This window comes from Elephas maximus, chromosome 1 (genome assembly GCF_024166365.1).
Source record: "Elephas maximus indicus isolate mEleMax1 chromosome 1, mEleMax1 primary haplotype, whole genome shotgun sequence".
Classification (NCBI taxonomy): Eukaryota; Metazoa; Chordata; class Mammalia; order Proboscidea; family Elephantidae; genus Elephas; species Elephas maximus.
Window position 1 is genome coordinate 127,119,004 of NC_064819.1, and position 25,006 is coordinate 127,144,009.

Here is a 25,006-nt window from a genome sequence, read left to right on the forward strand (position 1 = left end):
ATTAAGATTAAGTTATTTAAGCTAAAATGATAATGTATTGACCAACTGTGGTGGGGAGAGTCTCCTAATTTTGTTCAAATATATTACAAAATGGTTCTTTAGGCACTGCTAAGTCTAATTCTCTATTATTTGCAGAGCTGTCAAATTGGATAATTTAACAACACATGATCTCTACAAAATACTTAATAGATGGTTCTATAATTTTACCTGACTTTTTTCTCCTGTTATAAATAGATTTTATGTGATATGTATAAAATAATAGCTACTGTTTATAAGGTAAATTACTCTGTGTCACGGATTTTTTGAAGCACTTCGTAAGCTTCAAGTAGTTGCTCCTTCATAAAACAAAACAAAGCAAACCAAAACCATTTTTTAGAGGAGCCAACTGAGGTTAAATAATGTCTCCAGTTACGGAGGGGCAATAATTTGTAACACAGCTTGTAAGTAAGTGGGATGCCTGAGGTTTAAATCTAGACAGTGGATTTATCCAACTACCTCCTGGTTACGAGCCAATGAAACCTTTAAAACAATTTTAAGTTTGATGTATTAAATATTTCTAAAAAACCTGAAGTTGCTAAAAAATTTTTTTAAAACAATTCTGCATTCTAGAGTTTGAATAGTTTTATATTGTGATCACTCAACAAGATGGATTGACATAGGGGCTGCAACAACGGGCTCAAGCATAACAATGATTGTGAGGATGGGGCAGGACCAAGCAGTATTTTGCTCCGCTGTAATAAGGTCATTATGAGTCGGAACCAACTCGATGGCACCTAACAACAACAATCTTTGTGGAGGCAGACTGTCACATTTTTCTCCTGAGGAACTGCCAACCTTTTGGTTAGCTGCCATGTGCTTAACCACTGCACAACCAGGGCTCCTTAGATTGCTAAGTGTTAAATCAGCGATCTCAAAATTTTTGATCTCAGAAATGCTTTATACTCTTAAAAATGATTGAGTACCCCCCAAAATTTTGATGTATTGGTTATGTCTATCAATATTGATATTAGAAATTAAAACAGAAAAATTTAAAATGAACAAAGAAAAACCTAAGCACATATTACATTAGAAATCAGAACAATGATTTCATCACATGTCATGTAGTGTCTGGAAAACTCCACTGTACACGCATGAGAGTATGAAAGTGAAAAAGGTAAATGGCATCTTAAGTATTATTATGAGAAGAGTTTTTCTCTCAAGGATATTCTGAAAGGACTTGGGGTTCTCCAGAGGTTCCTGGTCACACCTGACATTAAGATTTTAAGCAATGGTACCATTTAACGTCATTGGGAAATTGGCAAACCTGTCAATGTAAAATGGAAGAACAGTTAGAAATATAGAGAAAAGAACAGAATGGAAGTTATTCAAAGTATACACTGATTTGATACATGAACATTAAACAGGAAAAAATACAAAAATAGAAGATATTCTGGTGGTGAGTATAAAAAAATTAAGTTTAAATTTTATTTTGACAATAAACTACTAAATTGGGGAATCAGAACTTCCTAAAATCTTGTTTAAATTGAATGAATTTAATGACTTACTTACCTTTAAAGTGCCATTTTCGATAAATAGCTGCATAAAAAACCCATCTATTGAATTTGAGTCTTCCTTGATATAGAGCAGGAGTCCAGAGGAGCTGGAAGTCTCAAATTCTAGGGAGATGTTATTTTGTGGATTTAAAAGCACTTTCTGAAATGTTAGATAGGAGTCTCCATAATAACAAACACGACCGAAATCTGTGGAATCAGAAAGAGAATGCAATTTAGGTTGGAACTGACTGTTCAATACTTGGGTTTCACATTATTTGTATTAACATAACACTTTATGAAAATGGCTCATGTGTGAATCTTTCATGCCTTTTTCAAGCCCAAGTACATATTTCTTTGGCATAATCACAGTGGCTGTGACCTAACTTCTATGAATTTGGGGGTCTCATACTAAAAATCTCATCAGAAAGCAGAGATGTCTAGATGATTAACATTGCTTTTACTTAGATTTTATTTAACAGGTCAGCAAAAATAGTAAAATTTCATAAATTTTCTAAAATAATTATTTTAATATTCCTACATATTTTAAAATAAAACTTTCATTCTCTGTTTATATAAGATGTAGGTACAAAATAATGATTTATGTTATTGTTAATTTGATTCAGGGTGGCTTGTGAGAGGCTGAGATTATTGGCAAGCGAAAGAATTACCCATTGCCACTCTTTGTTATCCACACTCTGTGTTATTTGATCTTAAAAACCATCTCTCTCTCTTTCTTCTGCCCTCTGGATGATGATATTTTGTTTTCTTCTGCCCTCCGGATGATGATATTTTGTTAGCCATAATTTATCAAATAAAACTTAAAGACATTTTGAGCAAAAAACACTGGCAATTTGAATTCTTAAATTAGCTAGCTTACTTCTCTAAGTAATTCATTTCTTCATATTATTATTAGTAGTAGTAATCATTCGGGTTTGATAAATACCTGATTGATTGTTGTTGGTTGATATTTCCGTAACACTGGATTTGAATATTTCCTTTCTTTCACTTTCTCTCTCTTTCTGCTGCTTTCACTGGGACACACATCCAACACAAGCTCCTTTAAACCTTCCAAATTGTTTGTTTTTTTAAGAATTAACAGAAGATAACATTTATGAAACTATGAAAGTTTTAGTGTGCTATCCATCATAGGATAGTACTCTTTTTTGAATCTGCACTCTGAAACCTTGAGAGAGTTTATATCCTATGTGTAGTGTCTTTCTTATTTTAAACTTTCAATAAAGTTTTAGAGATTCTCATTGGGTTCAATTTTCAAACTTGTAAAAAATGCTGAAGAAATAATCAGCCAAACATCAAATAATACTTTTTTTTCTTTTTAACTAGAAATAAGGTTTCAGATACAGCCCCAAAACATTTGTGCCTTTTAAACATAAAAGTGTATGTGTTTTTTTTTTTTTTTTTTAATCTAGGGATTCATTAGTGAAGTATGGCTCAAAGATTTAAAATATTAACAATGTGCTTTTAATTTTAGTTGTCTTAGTTGTTATGTGATATAGAAAGATATTTCTTCCTTGAAGAGTTTGAATGGTGATGTTAAAAACATAGTGTAAAACAGTTTCACAGAACATTAAATTGTTGGAAAGGTTTCAGCCATCTCTTTGAATGAATGGGAGATGGAAATAAACATCTGTTTGATTTAAAATTCAAAATATGTTAGAACATAAAATATTTGCAGGCCAAACACTAGCATTACAATATAAACATATCCATTATTGGTGAAATAAAGAAACTCATATATTTTAAACCATTTAAATGTAAATATATTGTCCAATCAATAATGGCTACCTCACAAACCCTTTAATTTTTATTTTTTTCAGATATGTATTTTTATGGCCTAGGTTTTTTCTTTCTAATTATATGCCTTTGTCATCTGTAAATGGTGCTGTATTTAAAAACTGACACGTGAGCAACTGTAAGCTATATGAAGGCAAGACCTGTGCGTGATTGGTTTATCACTTTCTCCCAAGTGCCTAACACAGTATCTGATTTTCTTATGTGAACACGATATCTCTTAAAAAAAAAAAAAAAAATTTTTTTTTTGTTTAAATGTGGTTGGAAAATAACATTCCCTTATGTTTGGATGAAAAAAAAAAATGTATTCAAACATGTGTTGACCCTATCTTTTGTGTTTCCTGTTTAAAATGAGTGAATGCTGATTTAATTTTTTGCCTCCTTAGCAAAAATCTTTAAATCAGATGAAAAGGATTGTATAAGAAGTGCAGAATAGTATTGTGGGGAAAAATATACAGACACTTCCAATAATAGTGGGCTAGAGTAAAATAATAATTCCAATTTTTTTTATTATGTAGAATTAAATAATAAATTCCTGCCTTTCAGTTTTCATCTTTCAAAATAGACACATCCTTATCTATTTGTACCCTCTCATGGTATAACATATCTCTGAATGAGTTTGTGTGCTTTTGGTATAAATCCCAAAAAGTCCAATTCACAGTAGCTGAAGCAATAAATAAAGACATTTAATGACGGAAATAAAAAGAAATTCAAGAATAGGGTGGACTTCCTGATGAATTATGTGTACACATCAGCTCAAGTGGTTACTCATGAAAGACCTAGATTTCCTCTGTCGCTCCACTGTTGTCCACAGTGCGAAATTTAATCTCATGATTCTAGTACAGTAGCCAATGGCAGTTTATGTGACATACTTCTTCATACATGTCCAGCCACTTAATTTCTCATACTTATTTCATGAAAGAAAGGAAGAACTTTCCCAAGTGTAGAAAAAAACTTTCTTAGAAGTTTAGTGGCTAGAAATGGGTCACCAATGAAGCCCTTTGCAGGAGATGAGAATAAGGTCAGCTCCAAATGAGACTTACAGGGATGGGTAGATAGTTGAACAAAACTAGCATCCCGCTGGGAAGAATGCCTCAAAATCTAATTCAAGCATTTCTCCAGATTCATGTCTTATTTTTTGGCTAATATCTGACCGGCAGATTCAAAGGCACAAGGTGTTCAATTACATGTCCAAGATAGAGGACTTTTATGTTCAACTTTCTGGCCCTATTTCTCCTTCAGCACTTGCCTTCATTTTCAGCAGCAGGTATTAACTTTAGATGAGTCGGAGTCTATCTACCAAAAATACATGTTTAGCACTTGGTTGTTGTTGCTAAGTGGGTAGTTGTAGTTTTCTTAAATACATAATTGAGTTTCCAGTGCTTACTAACCTATAACTACTCCCATTGCATGGCGATAAGGAAAACTTAAATGTTGTTTTAGAGGAAAATCAGGAGTCAATGACTCTGCCTTCCCCTACTCCAAGAAAAAAAATATTTTAAATAGAATAGAAAAATAATAGACTATATATGTTTTAGGATAAATGAACAATAGAGATGTTGAAGCATACTTTTAAAATAATTTTAAAAAATTCATGGGTATAATAATGTTCTTTGATAAATTAAGAATAATTACTTGAACATAACATTTTCAATTTAATAAAATAATACAGTCAGAAAAATTAAAGAATCCTTTAGCTGATCCTTTTGTTTTATTTCTTGCCTAGCAGATCATAAAATCCAAAGCAGATTTCAAAGAAAAGAGCATTTTTGTCTTATACAGTTAGTGCTCTATACATATAATATGAAAGTTGGAATCTTGTGAGAAAATAAAGGCCTTTCTACAATATTGATAATTTGGTAATGAGTCTATGACTCTGGATAGTTAAATAAAGAACATATATGATTTACCTCTATTTCTAGTAGACTTTTGTCAATATCACGGTAATCCATGAATGATCAGAGTGGTAAAGAGAGAATATATATTGCCCTCTGGATTATATATCACTAGCTAAATGTTAAGCATATTTTGCAACTAAAATGCCAAATGTCCCTTTACTTATTTCATGTGTCCTGAGTAATATTTAGGAAATAATAGTGGACACTTGTGGGTGGGATGATAGCAGTTGCCATCAAGTCTATTCTGGTGACCCCATGTGTGTCAGAATAGAAGAATCAAAAATATTATGCTTTTGGTGAAACCTTACGTAGCAAGTGAGGTTCCCCTTTGAAAATTTCCATGCAAGTTGATCAATGATATCAGTTACATTTTTTCCATTGCATCAACATTCTCATTGTGTTCTGGTTGTTCCATTTCCAGTATTCTAATCTCCCTGTTTCCTTATCTTCTCATCTTTGCTTTGGATTAAATGTTGACCTTTTGGACTCATACAGGTGTTTTTGTAGTAGGGCACCAATCTAACGGGTAGTATTCCTTATTTTGTGTGTCACTCTGCTTTTGTCCAGAGAGTTTTCAATGGCTGCTTTTTAAAAGTAGATCACCAGGCCCTTCTTCTGAGGCAATCAGTAAATAAAATATGAATTTTAGAAAAATAAATAAATATTTAAATATATTTAATGTAAAAATGTTAACCAGAATACTTATTAAGAAACTTGCACTGTGGTCTTATTTCTACTAGTAAGCAGCTCAGCAACCACTTATGAGCTGCAGAAACCTTCTGTGTCTTGGGTGTCCTAATTCATTTTATTTCTAGAAGGAGGAGCTTGAATTTTATTATCACAAAATACTCTCCATGTGTAATGTGTTATACCACCATGTTCTACAAATTGTGTCTAATTCACGTTAAAAATCCAACTTTACATAATCCACTTGCATTCATCTCAGTTAGCTTAATATTTGTTAATAAAGTAGAAGAAGGAAAGAAAGTTAGCATTTATCCATAGCTTACTCTGTGCTAGGTTTTGTTAGATGCTTTACTCATGCTTCTTGAAATGCTGATTTTTGACCTCTGGCAATTTAAAGATTCATGTTTTATGAAAATTTGTTTTGTAGAAATGAAGCTTACTTCCAAACAAATTATGCAATATCTGTTCCTTTCATAGATTTCCACAGATTGATTGGCACAATTTATGGAACAAGTATTAATTGCATAATGCATAAAAAGAAAATTAAAAAGAATCAACAGTACTGAAATTAAAAGCCAAGGCACACAGTTTAAGTTTTTCAGACACTCCTCAGTGTAGCCAATGGAAATCTATAATAAATATAAACTACAGAGGCAGATTTTAAGAGTACGGATGATTGCAAGGAAAGCTCAGGGAGAAGTTGAACAATTTTTTTTTTTTTTCTGAAAGCAATCAACAATCTTTTTGAAAGGAAGCACTACATCTATAACCCTAATATTTTTCTTTTTCCATCAAATGGAGATAGATTATCAGGATAATTCCCTTAATAGCAGCCTGTAAGGATGGGAAGTAACTGTTTCTAAAATAAAAGTCAAATTATGCCACTCTGTTGCTTAAAATATTTTCACACTGCCAGTTGCCTACAACAGAATTGCTGAGTATTCACTATATGTAAAATCTTTCCAAACCCTTTTTCTCCTTTTTTCCTTTAATATGGGATGCCAATTATTCTAGGATAATTTACAGAACAGTCATCTCTCCTTTACTCATGTGCATTACCAGTTCTGTCACGCATCTTCTTTCTCTATACACAAGTCTGTTTCTGGGATCATAATCTCATTTCATTGGACAGATAGTTAACCCTTAGCAAATAAAACACTGATTTCGTTTGTAGAGCTTTATGCTAAGTCTTGGTATTGTGCAGAGGTACTTCCAACTCCTTCATATTGTTCTCCTTCTACAGGATTATGCTTCTTTTTCTTTGTCTTGCGTGATTTTTTGGAATCAGTTACCTTTACAAAAACCCTATCAAATTACATAAAAATTCCTATTAGAAATTGATTAGAATTCCATTGATTTTTATAGAAAAAAGTGTAAATAATTGATATCTTTGATATACTTTTTCTTCCTACGTATAGATGTGGTATATATATTCATTGCAAAATTTTACTAGCGCTTCTTAAATATTTTTAGCATAGTGCTGTACTTTTACTCATAAAGGTCGTGTGCGTATTTTGTTAGGTTAGTTTCTAAAAACCCTATAAATTTGTTGCCAGTTTAGTTTTTTTTTTTTTTTGTCAGCTCAGTAATTATGATGGCATATGGAAATGCAATTGACATATATTGAACAAACTTATTGAACTCTCTAATAATTCTAAATCATCTGTGAGTAATGAAACTTTTATTCCTTTGGTTCTCAATTCTTAAAATACCTTATCTTATTCATTGCCTAGGACCATCAAAAAAAAATTAAATTGAAATAATAACAAGAGTTTCTCATTTTGATTTTATAGGAAAGTCCTTTAAGTTTTCAAATTTGAATGTAATATATTGCTCTTCTTTTTAAAGTAATACCCTTTAAACAGTCAAAAAAAAAAAAACTATCATCTTAGTCTCAGCTTGCTAGATATTTTTATCAGAATCGGATATTAAATTCTATTGATTTTTTCACTTATTGAGATGACTATACTGTAAATAACTTTGATATTATAATAAACCAAAAAACCAAACCCATTGCTGTGAAGTCGATTCCAGAAATACTTGTTTATTATGTGTATGCATTTGATTTGGTAGGATATTTGAATTTATGCCGATGACTAAATTGCCTTTGGACTTGCTTGTCTTGTGCCCTTTCTGAACTAGGAATAGTGCTAGTTTTACTTTGTTTCATTAAATAAATTGGGCAATATGAACTTCCTTTTCTGTTCTCTGAAGTGTTTGTGTCTACCCATCAACAAAACTCTGTATCAAACCTTGAAATTATGACTGGTAAAACATCCTAAAATAACTACAAAATATTTCAGAAGGTTATAGTAAAACAAAACAAAAAACCCACTGGCTTTTGGGGAGACTTGGTTCTAGCATTACTTCAACCACTTACTCTGTGTTACCTAGAGAAGTCATTTCATTTCTCCACATCCTAACCTTTGCTCAAAGATTAGGATAGTACCTATTATGAGCTTATTTTCACGACAGATTTAATTTAGTTAGGACCCCTGGATTTCCTGATGCACGTTATCACTTAAACTCTTGGGAACTTGGAGAAATCTTTTAAGCTCTTTGAATCTCTCAGTCTCTTCAACAACATAGTGGCAACAAGAAAAACAAGGCTGTGCTGTTATAATTTATGTATGATTCCTAGATAACAGAATTTGCTTCAGTTTGTATTTGGGGAAGAAAACTTTCTCTTACAATGAAACAGAGTTTTAGGAACCAAAATTTGTTAAAATACAGTTTCTCTAGGCATTCACTCAAAATTTTTCTGAGGCATATATTTAGAAAGGTCTGAAGCATAGAAATCGCCACGTTGAGCAGATCTGGGTAGGGTTTGCAAAATGCATATGATAAATTTGAGAACCAATTGTCTTGTCTCAATCATTGGATGTGGCAGTACTGAAAACATACTACTGTGACAGCTGGATCTAGATTAAGTCTGTTGGAGAACCCAAGAGTCTTTAGATGTCTTACATTTGTCCTGCATTGGCTGCAGGATAATTCCCTTAATCGCAGCCTGTAAGGATGGGAAGTAACTGTTTCTAAAATAAAAGTCAAATTATGCCACTCTGTTGCTTAAAATATTTTCACACTGCCAGTTGCCTACAACAGAATTGCTGAGTAGTCACTATATGTAAAATCTTTCCAAACCTTCTTTTTCTCCTTTTTTCCTTTAATATGGACAAGCACAGATTGTAATTTGATTAGTAAACATAAACAATTCATAACACTAATACCTAAACAGCAGAATTCTAACAGGTGATATCATTATCTAAAACATTTTAAAAGCAAGCGAGCAAACAAAACTTGGAGTAAACATAACTAGAACCTAGCCTCTAAGTGGCCTCTTAGTGGCCTAGAATGACAGAGAGCCCTAAGGATTCTAAGGCGGTGTATAATGGGCCCTCATGATATCCAGGAATACCCTCCATCCCCCTTATTATCAGAGCCACTCAAGTGTTTACTTATTTTACTGACAAGACTAAAATATGAATGAAACTAAGTTAAAGCAGTCCCTGACTGGGGCAAACAATTAAGCACTTGACTACTGGCCACAGTGTTGTCAATTCAAACCCATCCAGAGATACCTCGGAAGACAGGCCTGGGTTCTGCTTCATAGACTTGAAAATCCTATGGAGCAGTTCTACCCTGCACACACATGGGGTCACCACGAGTCAGACATGACTCGACAGCAACAACAAAATCAATGTTGAAGGTTTTACTAATAATGATAATGTGTAGTACACTGTCCTTTACCCTTTACAAACACTTTTATGTCTATCATCAAATTTTATTCTCACTTGGAATCATGTAAGGTCAAAATTCTTATGATCCCTACCTTTTTATACCAAGAAACTATGGCTTATGGGAGATTATTTGATTAAGAAAATTTATCAAAAAAATGGGCTTCTTTCATCAAAGCACATGTTCTTTAACATTAGTTTTATTCTTTAAGAACAAGCTGTTTACCAAATTTTTTAAACATACAACTTTGCAATTCTTCAAGAAAAATACGCTCATTTTTAAGGGGTTCGGTGTGGACACTCACACTGAATCCCACACTGAGACAGTAGTATATTGATTAATAACAGAAATGCAATTGTAAAAACAGCTTGGAGACTATGTCTAACCTCCTCCAACCCCACAAGGGGGAAGGAGAACCTACAGTGCAAGGCTGACTCTCATGAGAAGAAAGCCAGACAAGCCTCTTCTCTCTGCTGTCTTTGCTAATTCTGACACAAACCGTGCCTCGCACTGCACTCTCTCCTTCTCTGCTGGATTCAGTCATTCATTGCAACAGCTACACAGAACTCACAGACCATACTCACAATTATGGGGTTTATTAGGGAAGTTAACAGTTACAATTCAGGGCCAGGAATACTCAGGATACAGTTATTCCATCAGGACAGCCTCTTCCCAACAGTGCTCAGAGGCACACCTCTCCTTGGCCCTAGGCCTTTCCTCAAAGGCACTTAGCTTTCTCTCTCCATGGGCAAGGAACAAGGAAGCCCACCACATGTCTCCTACCATGGGGTCTCTCCTCACTGGCTTCAGGATTGCAGCTTGCTCTCTTGGTCTCCTGCTTCCAGAGCTTCTCAGTACAGGGATCCCAGGTCCCAAGGGCATGCTCTCTGCTCCTGTCTTCCTTTGTGGTGATAGGATCCTCCTCTCTGTTCTGGAATTGGCTCTCTTTTAAGCCAAAACTGACCAGTTCTCTTGGTAGGCCACAATTATCCTATCACATAGTCCCGCCCAGTCACCTGGGTGGGAGTTACAAGACCAAGGCTAGAAAGGCCACACGCAACAGTAATTAATCCACTGCAGTAATAGTGCCCTACTTACCAATGGATTCCAAAATGTTTTATAAGCCACTTTTTGAGTATTGCTGTTTTCTTAAAATAATTTATAATTATTGAGCTCCTAGCTATTTCACAATAAATATTTAATTAATTAAGGTATTCTGAAATTAAATTATATTTGATCTTTGAGATGACTTGTCTGCTGTTTTTCCTTCTCCTTCTACTGTTTAATGCTTAAGGAATATTGTAGGCTCTATGGGTTTCATAAATACTCTGGAAAACTACTCACTACTTAAAACCTCATTTGCATTAGGAAAGTACATTTCCACAGAGAAATGAGACTCTGACAGCAGCGGGGAAATTTTTATTACCTCTTTAAACCTTTCATCTCCCTGGTCAACTAGCTTACAAAGAAAACAAAAGTGGTGGTGACTCAGGAGATGTTTTTTTCACTTCAAGGCTCTAGCAGTCTCCTGAATGCCTTTTAATCAAACATAAAGATGAGCCATTGTTTCAATGTTGAGAAATCTTCGTATGGATTTTTTTCTTATGATTTTGACAGATTCCATCTTCTATTTAGAAGATTAGTAATAACAAAACATGTAAAAATTTATGTTGAATGCGGAACTTTAATTATCTGCCATTTCAAAGTACATCACCATAATAGGCTCTATGGGACAACAAAGCAGATAAAAATTAAGTAGTCATGTCACATTATATGTTCATCAGAAGCCATCAGATTTAGTCTCATACTAGTTGCTCGTAATACATCTGGGAGTAAAAGTAGCAATTTAACAAGATTTGAAGCTTCATTGCAGATATGCGTGGTTTAATTTCTAGCGAAGTAAAGCACAAATATTATTACCAGTACTATCCTTTATGCAACAAAACTAAATCTGCCTCAGTAACTTATGTTAAAATTAATCAAAACTTGAAATCCCTTTTCCTAATTTTCCAGATATGCTGCTTCTTACTTAGGGCACCAAAATTCAAGAGTAAAGTATTTTTCCTATACTTAAAAAAAAAAAAGAATTGTTAATTCTTAAGTCATATGTGATTAAAGTGAATCAAATATTCATCATATTTACTCATATAATTTTCTTTTTTTGTGTACTTTATTTTACAGTCTATCATATTACTTCAACCGTAGGAATAATATCTAATTGTCCCCCATCAGGTTGTCCTGGCAATTATCAGCTTTCATTCTTTTCAATGCTCAGATTCTTCTGATAGATAAAAGGTGAAGTAGTGGAGTTAACTTAGTGATTATCCATTCTTCAACTTACAGCAATCAGCTTTTAAATAAAAGTAATTTTCAGTTCTTCACCAGATCTCCCAACTTTGTTAGAAGTTCAAGACTACTTTCTGCTATCAACCAGCAGCTGACCATAGGGAAGAGTACAATAGAAAAACAGACTTATGCCTCTTAGAATTGAGAGACATAAGTACATAGATAAAAAGAAGGCTATGCAAGCAAAAAAGATGCATTGTTAGTATGATTTCTATACACATACTGAGTTATTAATAATGAAATAATTCTAAATGTCAAGGATTGAAAAAAAAACCAATGTATTTTTTGTTTCATTTTTTTTCTAATCACTTTATATAGTTTCTTTTTTTTTTTAGTTTCACTTATAAGCATTCATTTAGAAAAGGACTATAATTGTTTCTTTCATAACAACCCAACAACAGCAACAACAAAAATAATTGTTGCTGTTCATTGAGAACATACTCTGTGCTAGGTATTGGACTAGGCAATTAACATGCATTATTTTATCTAAGCCTCACATCAACCCAACGGAGGTAGGTGCTTTTATTACATTTTAGAAATAAGGACAGGGACTCATAAAGATTAATAATATGTACCAGATCACAAAGGTAGGAAGTTACAAAGTTTGCAAGATTTGGGGCCCAGTCTCCCTACCACTATAAAATCCTGATTTTTATTTCTCAACAGCAGAAATTTTTTTAAAAACTAGTTTAGAATAGCCTATTAAGAGATATGGAAACCCTGGTGACGTAGTGGTTAAGTGCTACAGCTGCTAACCAAAAGCTTGGCAGTTTGAATCCACCAGGCGCTCCTTGGAAACTCTATGGAGCAGTTCTACTCTGTCCTATCGGGTCACTATGAGTCGGAATCAACTCGACGGCAATGGGTTTGGTTTTGGTTTTATTAAGAAACATGATTTCAGGTAGGCTAACAAAGTTGCATGACATGGTTGAAGTTTGTGTTGATTCAACCCTAAATTCTCTAATGTGTTTGATCTTCACCCTAACAGCCAAGCTCACCAGATACTGGTTCCAAGAATCTAACCTATTTTATCTCTTCAGCAGTCCTTAGTGTAGCCACTAACGGGAATAGTTCTTGCATGTGAACATTTGCCCTCAGGTATGACAGGTTGGGAGGATTTGAGAATGGCTACATTGAGGTTACTTTAAAAAGGTCTATTGCCACCAACACCCCAGTATGCCCTTCAGTGATCTGAAAGTACATGATTAAAATGTCAAGACATAAACCACATGTCACGCTTCTTTACTTATTTGTATTATGTAGACTGTTTTCAAGGTGCCAGCAGTCCTTTTTAGAATAAAGTATGAAGAAAAAAAAGAAGAAAGGATACATTTTTTTTCAGTGTTGAATAAAGGGGGTGGGCTTACATTCAAAAAAGTGACACTCCAGCATGGAGGTGAGCAGCCAGGGAGACCAAGATTAGGAAAGAAGAGTGCTGAGACTGATGTATGGTAAGCAATTTGGTGTGGCATGAATGGGAAGTTGAGGAACAGGCACACAAAATGCAATTCTTTTGTTTTTTCTCTGTACCTTTGAGAACTTTGTGCCTTTATTTTATTCATATTCTGGTGATTGTGGGAAATCTAGTGGCCTAACAGAAACATGGTTTGTGCTTGACAACTAGCCTAAAGCTTGGCAGCTTGAATCCACCTAGCAGCACTGCAGAAGAAAGGCTTGGTGATCTACTTTGGCAAAATTACCGCCATTGAAAACCCTATGGAGTTCTACTGTGAAACAAGTGGGGTCACCATTAGTTGGAATCAACTTGCCAGCAAAGGTTTTGGTTTTTAGTTTGGTTTAACAGAAGCACACATTTATATTGCTGAAAGAAACTCTGGTCAAGGACAATAATTATAACGGTAGGAATATTAGATCTAGACTCACAGGACCTTTGGTGAAAGGTAAGACAGTACATAATACTGGAGAAGCCAACACAGCTTGTCCAAGGCAAGGTCATGGAAGTTCCATAGACACATACAAACTTCCTGGGGGACTGAATTACTGGGCTGAGGGCTGTGGGAACCATGTTCTTAGAAAAAAAAGAGACTCACAGGACCCAGTATGAACTGGGAATGCATACGTATGTAAATTTGCACATAATATGACATCTTTGGAAGTCTTAGTTTTATCAGGGGAAAATTTTTCTAAAAGTTCATTTTATTTTGATTGTGGAGAAATTATTTATAACTCATACTACTGAATAAAATAGCAATTTTTTTTTCTTTATTAAGCAAAGTAATTAAATTTTCATTCTGGAAACATTGATATTTTACTTCATTTCTCTCTATACTGTACTTGTAAATGAAAGAACTAAGTGAAAGAATAAGCAACACTTAAAAAGCAACTACTCATAATAAGCCTAAAAAGTGGGCAGATTATTAAAATGCCTCAAAACCGTAATAAGCATTTGGATATTTCTATTTTTTCCTAGTATTAGAAAAACAACAACTTTCATTTCACAATTTTGTTTGGGGCTAATTTCATACTTTAACTTAAAATATGTCGTTTTATTTCAAGATAAACATGTATTCATTTGATTTTATTTTGAATGATACAATGCTTAGAGAACAAATTGCAATAAAAAGCAGAAAATAAAAGACTTGTGCTTAATTGAGAAAATATCTTGTGAAGATCGGAAGCTTCTTATCATCTGATGTCTCAGTGGGCTCAGTGGGTTATGCAGGATAACCCGACATACTAAGGTTAAAAATTAGTCAGATTTCATTCAAGGACTGCAGGGTATGTCAGCACCTAGAATATTTGGTGAAAAATGTATCGTCTCTAAAACATTCAACTAGTAAGATTTCATTCACAGTTCCCATTATCTAGTGCTGCACCTTCCTAAGTCTTTTGTGAGTTCTGTGCTATAAATCAGGCTTCTCCACATTTCTGCCAGGTCTGGTACCACTTATCCAATTGTTTTTCATTTCCGAAATTTTATGGCGTTTTCTTCTCTACCATTTTCTTTGTCATAGTGCATTTGTGACTTAAAATTATATATTTTACTCATTTTTATGGGATTTCAGGAGAAAGGACAGGTACATTTTGCCATTAATATATCATCTTTAAGTGGAATGTTAATTTTTGTTAAGCTACATCTTTCAGCTAAAAATGTTGTCAGAATTCTTCTCTACATTTCTACAGAACTGTTTCTAAGGATGACTATTTCTCAGCTTTGGTTTTAGAGGCACATCCAAAATATATGTGTACTTGACACGTTTATACTGCAGTTTTGACCTTTGCAAATTCTAAGTGTATTAATAGACTCTACACCTGCAGAATCTGCACTTTTTCTTGGGCAAAACTGGACATCATGACACATTCCACTACTTCTATCAGTATTTACAAATACTACTTCAGCTATTATGAATCCGCCAGGCGCTCCTTGGAAACTCTATGGGGCAGTTCTACTCTGTCCTCCAGCGCCGCTATGAGTTGGAATTAACTCGAAGGCAGTGGGTTTGGGCTTGGTTTTATTATGAGTCAGAATCAACTTGATGGCAATAGGTTTTTTTTTTTTTTCCGATTTATTGCTACCTATAGGTTTTTTTTTTTTATAGGTTTATCTTTACTTTTTAGAATCTATTTACTTGGATTAATAGCTTTTAACCCCAGACTTCATAAAATATTGTAAAACTAATGGGAAATCTTAGGGATACCTCGGAACTTGAGCTTTTTCCAATATTCAAAAGTTATTGGAAAGTGGGAATTATGCAATCAGATGCATAATTTTGTGAATAATATAAAAATACAAATATAAGTTATTTTAGTTCACTGTTTAAAAATTCTGACTATGCATGTAGCCTAAAATAGGACTAGAAATTTCTCAGTATTGGTGGATATTTGCTAGTTCTGATAAAAACAGTTACATAATTGAATAATCAGATTCCATTTCCTTGAAAGTCCCTGGCAAAATGTAACACTAGATATTCCTAACAACACTCACTGATAAAAACAACCAAATACATTGGCTGAAGTATTTTAATAAGCATTCTAAATGCTTTTTTGAGCTGACAAGAATATCTTGAGAGGCAAAACTTGATATGGAAGTTGGAATCCAGACAAATGGAAGCACAATGAAAACAAACAGCTGTCTTCTTGAAGGCTGACCTCCTGTGTTGATGTCTGGAGCTACTGAGCTTCTGTTTTAATGCTCAGGTGGGACATAGAATACAGAAGCTTAGTATCCACTCAAGAATAAGAATAATAATAAAAAAAAAACACACATAAACCTGAACTTCAAGAGCAATCTAGAAATAAACTTGCACTACAGAAAAAGTTAGCAAAGAAATAATTTTATTTGTCATGATACGAGGGGAAAAAAACCCTGAGAATTTATAACCAAAAGCCAGTCCCTTGTGTGTTTGTGGCCTGAATTCACACTATATATACAGTCGGAAGACATAAAACCTAGAATTTATTTTAAAGTATTCCATGGCTTATAGTACACAGACATTTGGCAGAAGCAATCACTAAACCTACCTAGAATAACACACTTTAAAATCAGTCTTCAAAGAATTCATACATATAAAATTTCAAGGTCTGGTGCTTTCAAATAATTGTCACAAAATACAAAAGAAACAAAGTGCTATGAGCAAGAAATTACCAATAAGAGCAAGGAAACACATACAATTCAGTTTATTGAAATAAACTGATGTAGAAAGTAAAATAGCTATATTTAATATGTTAAAAAACCTAAGAAATGGAACTGAAATACAAAGAACAAGAAACTATTATATATCACCAAGAAGATTTGAAAAAAAGTCAAAAACTTGTAGAAAAGAACTGAACTAAAAATTCAGTGTATAAATTAAGTGATAGATTGTTGTTGTTAGTTTCTGTTGAGTCCGTCCTGACACATGGCAGCCCTGTGTGATATAAACTGGAACTCTCCATAGGGTTTTCTTGGCTGTGATCTCAGTGAAAGCAGACCACTCCGACTTTTCTTCTGCTGTACTGCTGAGTGGGTTTGCACCACCAATATTTAAGTTAGCAGTTGATTACAAATGGCTTGCACCATGTAGGAAACTCAAATAACAAATCAGAAACAGCTAAAAAGATCATTATTTTACTGAAAGATTGATCTGAATGAATTATCCAGAATGAAGTACAGAGAGACTAATTAATGGAAAACATAAAAAATAGATTAAGAAACATGCTGAATAAAGAGAGAAAAATTTAGTATATATTTAACTAGAGTTTCAGAAGGATAGAAGAAAATTGGAGAAAAGCAATAATTGAAGAGACAATGACCGAGAATTTTGCAAAAGTACTGTTATGGACCAAATTGTGTCCCCCAAAAATGTGTTGTAAACCTAAGCCTAATTCATGGCACATAACAACAACAACATATTGACGCATGTAATCTCATTTGGGAATAGGGTTTATTTGTTATACTCATGAGGCCATATGTGTGTTTTAAGTCAATCACTGTTGATATATAAAAAGAGAAGATTAGGCACCGGAATAAGCAAGCACAAATGGGAAATACAGATGCCACGCCACAAGAAGATTGCCAAGGATCTGAGAAATAGAAGCTGAAAAGAGACAAGGCCCTTCCCCCAGTGCCAAAAGAGATAGAAAGCCTTCCCCTAGAGCTGGTGCCCTGAATTCATACTTCTAGCCTCCTAAACTGTGAGAAAATGAACTTCTATTCATTAAAGCCACTAATTCATGGTATTTCTGTTATAGCAGCACTGAGAAATCAAGACTATCAAGGAAAGATATAAATCTATGGTTTCATGAATCACAGTCTGGAAAATATAGACATAGACACATATTAGAGAAAATGCAAAACACAAAAGAAAAAGAGAAGACTAATTGCTCTCAGAGATTACCTAAAAAGAGATTACCCACAGGTGAATAATAATAAGTAAACAGGCAGCAATCTCTCAACAGTAAAATTGTAAGCTGAAGACAATGGAGTAATAGCTTTAGTGTGGTAAGAGAAAATAATTTTTAGAGTAGAATTATTCTCTCTGGGAAAATATTTTTGAAGCATGAAGGTCAAATAAAAACATGTAACATTTTCAGGAAAACAAAAACTGAAATATTTTGTCAAAAAAGCTCAATTAAAAAAAAAAAACAACAACAAAGGATGAATTTAATGCAGATGACAGATATTCTAGAAGAGCTGAAATAAGTAAGATACAAGGTGTCCTGGACAAAAAAGTGCAAAACATGTGCATAAGTCTATAAACAAACAGTGGTAGTCTGATTTCTGGCATAAAATAAGATGGCGTTAAAAATAGAATACAATGTCAAATAAAGAGGAGAAGAGTGATTAGAGATAGTGTTCGAAGATCTTTGTATTTATTGAGAAAACAGAATCATTATTGATTAAATTTAGACATTGTAAGCATGCACGATACCGTTTTAAATATTAACATTAAGAAAATAGAAATGGAACAAATAACTTACAATTTTAAAAGAACTCAATGAAAAGAAAACTCAATCAATCCAAAATAGTCAAGGACACGAAAAGAATAAATCATGAATAAAATGATGAATATGTCTGAGTGCATTAAATTAAAAAAAAAAAAAAACTTCATTTCATCAGAAGACACTAAAGAAAAGATAACCGAGAAACAGAGGACATTTGCAAAGTGTATAACTGACAAAACATTAGTATCAAAATCAAAGACACACAAGCAAAAGTTTTATAATCCAGTAACAGAAAAGCAATCAACCCAGTTGAAGAATGCATAAAAGTCTTGAAAAGACTATTCTCAACAGACAAAAGATGACCAAGAAACATATGGAAAGATGCTGAACACTATTAATATACAGGGAATGTAAATGACTCCAATAAGATACCTTTTATAAACACCTGACTAACAAAAAATTTATGGTCTGAAAATACCAAGTGCTCATGAAGTTGTAAAATAACCGGCACTGTCTTACAGTGCAAGTGAGACTGGGAATAGAGGCACCACTTTGCAAAATGATTTAACATAAACAAGAAAAGTTGAATATTTGCACCCCAAGACCTAGTAAGTCCATTTTTATGTTTATGACTTAAAAAGTTCTTGCTTCTATGTACTAAGATACATCAACATGAAATAATCTAAAAAGTGAATGCTAAAAAAAGAAAAGCAGCAAATAATACATAAAATATTTTTACATATATATAAATTTAAAACCAACCAGGAGAAAGAAAATACTGTTTAGGAGTATGTGGCTATGTCGTAAATTTATTAAAACAACAACTAGAGAATAATAACTAAAAAGGAAGAAATGCAATCAAAAAGACGCTGATGGCTTTCTATTTTTTAAGTTGTATGTAGGCAGAGTCCTTTCTTTTATTGTTATTTTTATTCATGTGAAGTGTAAAAATTTACTTAATTTATTCATGATGCCATAAAAATAATTAAAAAGATAAAAATTTAAAAGGCAGGAATGGGGTTGTGGCTAGGCCAGACTCCACCTTGCCACTGGAGTGACTCTGGATTTTTCTGTCCAGGAAAATCTGTCCAAATTTTAAATGGCACATCAACTGAGGAGGCTGCTTTATCTCTGCCAGATATTGAACTGATGTAAGTCATGGATATGTCAGTATCTACTTTGGGAAACACAGCTACGGCCTTAGAATAAAAAGTGCCGTATTGGACAGATAGAAATTTTCTCCCAGTGCCTTTGGTCACTAGTGTCCACCTTTTCACTGAAGTCTTTAGTCTGTTACATGAAATTCTTCAGCTACTTAGTTTTCCTATATACTTCCCCCTAGAGTATTGTCCTCACCACCATGTATTTTCTTCCAAACATTTTTTAGGTTTTCCTAAAAAATGGGGAAACTCCTACAAAGGAGTTTAAATAAACAAATTTATATAACTTACCTATTAAAGATTTTGTATTGACACTAAGAAATTTTCAGTAACTTTCAGGCTTCAAAACTCATTAGTTTCATGTGCATAATTGCTGTGTTTCTCTTTTTCTTAAACAGAGATCAATATTTTTAGATACGATACATGCCTCCTAGCACTTTCCAAAGCTCCAACGCATACAGGAGATATGAAATCCCTTGTAGCTCTACTTCAATACAACCTCACCATAGACTAGGCCTCTGCCTCGCTACATTCATTGACATGTGATGCCGTCCATTTCTGCCTTGAGAAATCAACAAGCTGTATGATAACTGGGGGCCTGGTGGTGCAGTGGTTAATGGCATAGTTGTTAACCAAAAGGTTGGCAGTTCAGACGCACCAGTGCCTCCTTAGAAATCCTACAGGGGCAGTTCTACCCTGTCCCATAGGGTCGCTATGAGTTGGAATTGAACTGTGATTTCTTACCTTAGTCTCTAAAAGAAGCAATATTCAGGAACAGGAGAATTGGAGAGTGTTTTCCCAACGTTGCTAAAAAAAGATTTTTAACCCATTTTGTCAAAGTAAATTAATTAATACCATTCATTCTTGAACTGTTTTGTTCAGTCATTCTACTGTCACAAATTGAGTGAGTGAGTCAAAATTTGTTGTATCATTTTGATTTTCCCATTAGAGATTATTTTTTCTTTCTTTAAAAAGGAAATTGCTTCTCAACCTCATGGCTTCTTCTGTTCTCTCAGACTTCCCATGTCTTTGCATAGTACATTTTGGAATTAGATTAGACTAGGATTCCAGAGTGCACTGTAGAAGAATATGGAAAGACTGAATAATAAGATAAGTCAGATATGGCTGCAGACAAGATTCCTAGGTATCCACAGGCCTTCTGAAGATAAGTGACTGTTGTTACAAATCATCAAACTTAGAGTTTGCTTTTTAAAAAATATCAAGTTTGCATTTAAGTCTGTTTACAGGTCAATTTAAAAAGGAATTTGGCAAACTATGCAGATATGTTATCTTCAAAAATAAGAAAAAGGTGTATTAGCTGAATTAGGAAACGTTTAAATGTTATATAGACACATCAAACATAAAGACAAAATGTGTTGCTAGATACCACAACCCTGACAACTATTTTTTTTAAAAGAATATTTCAATGAATTTAAATGATTTATAATGCAAAGGAGTTAAAGAAAGAAACAGCTTAAAGTAACTGATTTCAGCAAGCAATTTTGACATCATTGTTCTATCCAAGCTTATTATGTCATAATGACGTCCTGGAATAATCACACACATACTATCCCTTTGTGGTAATTTTTTTATTTAACTCTCATCATTTTGTGAAGAGACTCAACTAAAAACATTTGATAGCCCATGCATGATGAAAGGTTAGATTTTTAATGAATTAATTTTAGTTAGAATTGTACTATTAGGTTCACAATTGTACCACAAGAAAAGATTAATTTTGAATCTGTTTTTCTTACTATTTATCTTGAAGAAGGAATATCATGATAATTGTTTCTGCATAGCGTTTATTTTTCAGACAACTTGTAGTTGCTAAGCAACCAAAGAAGATTTAGAAGAAAACTAGGAGTTTCTCAAATAAAAGAGGACTATGCACTTGTCAGAAACTCTGGTGGTATATGTGTTAAGAGCTACTGCTGCTAACCAAAAAGTCGGCAGTTCAAATCCACCAGGCACTCCTTAGGAACGCTATGGGGCAGTTCTACTCTGTTCCGTAGGGTTGCTATGAGTCAGAATTGACTCAACGACAGTGCGTTTTATACACATGTAAAGGAGCCCTGGTGGTGCAGAGGTGAAGTGTTTGGCTGCTAACTGAAAGGTCATCAGTTTGAATCCACCAGCCGCTCCTCGGGAGAAAGATTTGGCAGTCTGCGCCCCTAAAGATTACTGCCTTGGAAACTCTATGGGGTTCTACCCCATCCTATAGGGTGGCTCTGAGTCGGAATTGACTCAATGGCAACAGGTATACATTTGTAACTTAATAAAACTCTGGGTATGTTTACCTTTATATATTTTGGGAGATTATAAACTGAAATATAAAATTTTTGTCAATAACAATCATTCTATGTTCTTTCTTAAGTAGCCTGGGTAGCAAAAGCTGTTTGTGATCCACTGCCAACTTAAAGTTTGGTGGTTCAAACCCATCCATTGGCTCTGTGGAAGAAAGGCCTGGTGAACTGCCTCCATAAAGATTATACCCAAGAAAATCCTATGGAGCAGTGTTATTCTGTCATACACAGGGTTGCCATGAGTCAGGAGCTGATCTGATAGTAGTCAACAACAACATGTTCTTTCTTAGGTTAAAAAAGAGCAAATTTAGTGGTAAGTTTATTTTATAGTATATTTTAGTATGAACTATTTACTCAATATGATAGTACATGTAATAATATTATTAGTAAATCCTTTAATATTAAAAAATAGAAATAATGATCATCAGTGTGCAAAAACCAGTCTGCTGTCAGTAATTGTTTCTGTACTGATGTCCTTAAACATGAACAGATAAAAAAACATTTTAGCATGAATGAACAGTATAAGATTTGTTTGTTTCTATGGTATTTCTCCTAGCTCTTTTGGTGGACTCATCCATCTTTGCAAAACAGTAAAAGGCAGGGAGAGCAACAGTCACCATATGGACTTGAAAGCCAAGCTGCTTCTCTTGTGTTCTCCCTCCACAAGACAAAGGCTGATAGGAAAAACAAATGAGAAAACATGAATTTACAAGTATCTTTATTTTTTTTTTCTTTTACACTATGATCAATTCAGTAGAAAAACACAGACTTGAATTTCCCAAGATATTCTGATACTCATGAATCCTTACATCTCTTTATCAATATCTCACGTTAATTTGTGAATTTTTCCCATACTATATCTATTATATACATCTATTATATTACGCTCCTCCTATATGCTAAGTTTTTCTGTGGCTCAATATATGCCATAAATGGGATTTAGTTTATAGGTTGCTCTAAGCACTAAATGAGAAAACAAACAGAGAAAGAAACAAAAAAACTGTGTACTGAACACAGTTCCTGGAGTAAGCCTCAATGCTGAGAACAATTATCATGCCACTACCTGTCTGTCAGTTTCTATGAAGCCAGCATAACCTTGAAATCAAAACCAGGCAAGGACACCATAAAAAAAAAAATTACAGACCAATATCTCTCATGAGTATAGATGAAAAAATTCTCAACAGAATTCTAGCCAATAGAATTCAGCATCATATCAAAAAAATAATATACCACAACCAAGTGGGATTCATACCAGGTATGCGAGGATGGCTTAACATTAGAAAGTCAATCAATATAATCCACAACGTAAATAAAATAAAAGAATCACATGATCATCTCAATCAACACAGAAAAGGCATTCAACAAAGTCCAGCACCCATTCCTGATAAAAACTCTCAATAAAGTAGGTATAGAAGGGAAATTCCTCAAAACAGTAAAGGGCATCTATACAAAACAAGCAGCCAATATCACCCTTAATGGAGAAAAAAAAAAAAAAAACAAAACACTGCCTTCAAGCCTGTTCTGACCCATAGTGACCCTACAGAACAGAGTAGAACTTCCCCATAGAGTTTTCAAGGAGTGCCTGGCAAATTCGAACTGCCAACCTGTTGGTTAGCAGCCATAGTACTTAACAACTACGCCACCAGAGTTTCTTAATGGAGAGGGGCTGAATATTCCCCTTGAGAACAGGAACAAGACAAGAATGTCCTTTATCACCACTCCTATTTAGCATTGTGCTGGAAGTCCTAGCTAGAGCAATAATGCAAGAAAATGGAATAAAGGACACCCAAATTTGTAACAAACAAGTAAAAATGTCCTCATTTGTGGATGATATGAAACTATACCAAAAAACTCAAGACTCCATAAGAAAACTACTGGAACTAATAAAAGGATTCAGCAGAGTAGCAAAATACAAGATAAACACACAAAAATCAACTGGATTCCTATATACCAATAAAGAGAACAAAAAAAGCAAATCAGTAAAACAATGCCAACTTGTAATAGCCCCTCAAAAAATAAAATACTTACAAATAAATCTAACCAGGGATGTAAAAGACCTATGCAAAGAAAACTACAAAACACTACTGCAAGAAACCAAAAGAGATCAATATAAATGGAAAAACATACCATGCTCATGGATAGGTAGACACAACACTGTAAAAATGTCAATTCTACCCAAACCAATCTACAAATACAGTACAATCTCAATCCAAATACCAATAGCATTCTTTAAGGAGATGGAAAAACTAATCATTAACTTTATATGGAAAGGGAAGAGGCCCCATATAAGCAAAGCATTACTGAAGAAGAATAAAGTAGGAGGACTCCCACTATCTGACCTCAGAACCTACTATACAGCAATGGTAGTCAAAATAGCCCAGTACTGGTACAACAACAAATATATTGACCAATGGAATGGAATTAAGAACCCAGATGTAAATCCATCCATATACAATCACTTTATCTTAGACAAGGGCCCAAAGCCCATCAAATGGGGAAAAGACTGTCTTTTTAACAAACAGTGCTGGCAAGACTGAATGTCTATATCTGCAAAAACATGAAACAGGACCCATACCTCACACCATACATAAGAATTAATTCAAAATGAATCAAAGATCTAAACATAAAACCAAAAAATATAAAGATCATAGAAAAAAATAGAATCAACACTGGAGACCTTAAAATACTGCATTAACAGGACACAAACTATAACCAATAACACTCAAACTCCAGAAGACACGCTAGACAACTGGAATTTTCTAAAAATTAAACTCTTACGCTTATCAAAAGACTTTATCAAAAGAGTAAAAAGAGAACCCAAAGGCTGCAAAAAAATTTTGGCTGTTACAGATCCGATGAAGATCTAATCTCTAAAATCTACAGGAAAATCCGATACCTCTACAACAAAAAGACAAATAATCCAATTAAAAAATGGGCAAAGAAAATGAACAGACACTTCACCAAAGAAGGCATTCAAGAGCTAACAGGAGGAAATGCTTGCTATCACTAGCCATTAGAGAAATGCAATTCAAAACCACAATGAGATACCGTCTCACCTTGGCATTACTGGCAAGAATCAAGAAAAACAGAAAATAACAAATGTTGGAGAGGCTGTGGGGAGATTAGAACTCTTATGCACTGCTAGTGAT

The 25,006-nt window shown here is 33.9% G+C and overlaps 1 protein-coding gene across 1 annotated transcript in view; it reads right to left on the reverse strand.

The window, feature by feature from the left end:
• Window positions 1-25,006, reverse strand: part of EYS (eyes shut homolog) — a 1,933,311-nt gene that overhangs the window by 764,884 nt on the left and 1,143,421 nt on the right. Inside the window, 1 exon segment of the mRNA XM_049873718.1 lies at window positions 1,549-1,739. Coding sequence (XP_049729675.1) covers window positions 1,549-1,739 — 191 coding nt within the window.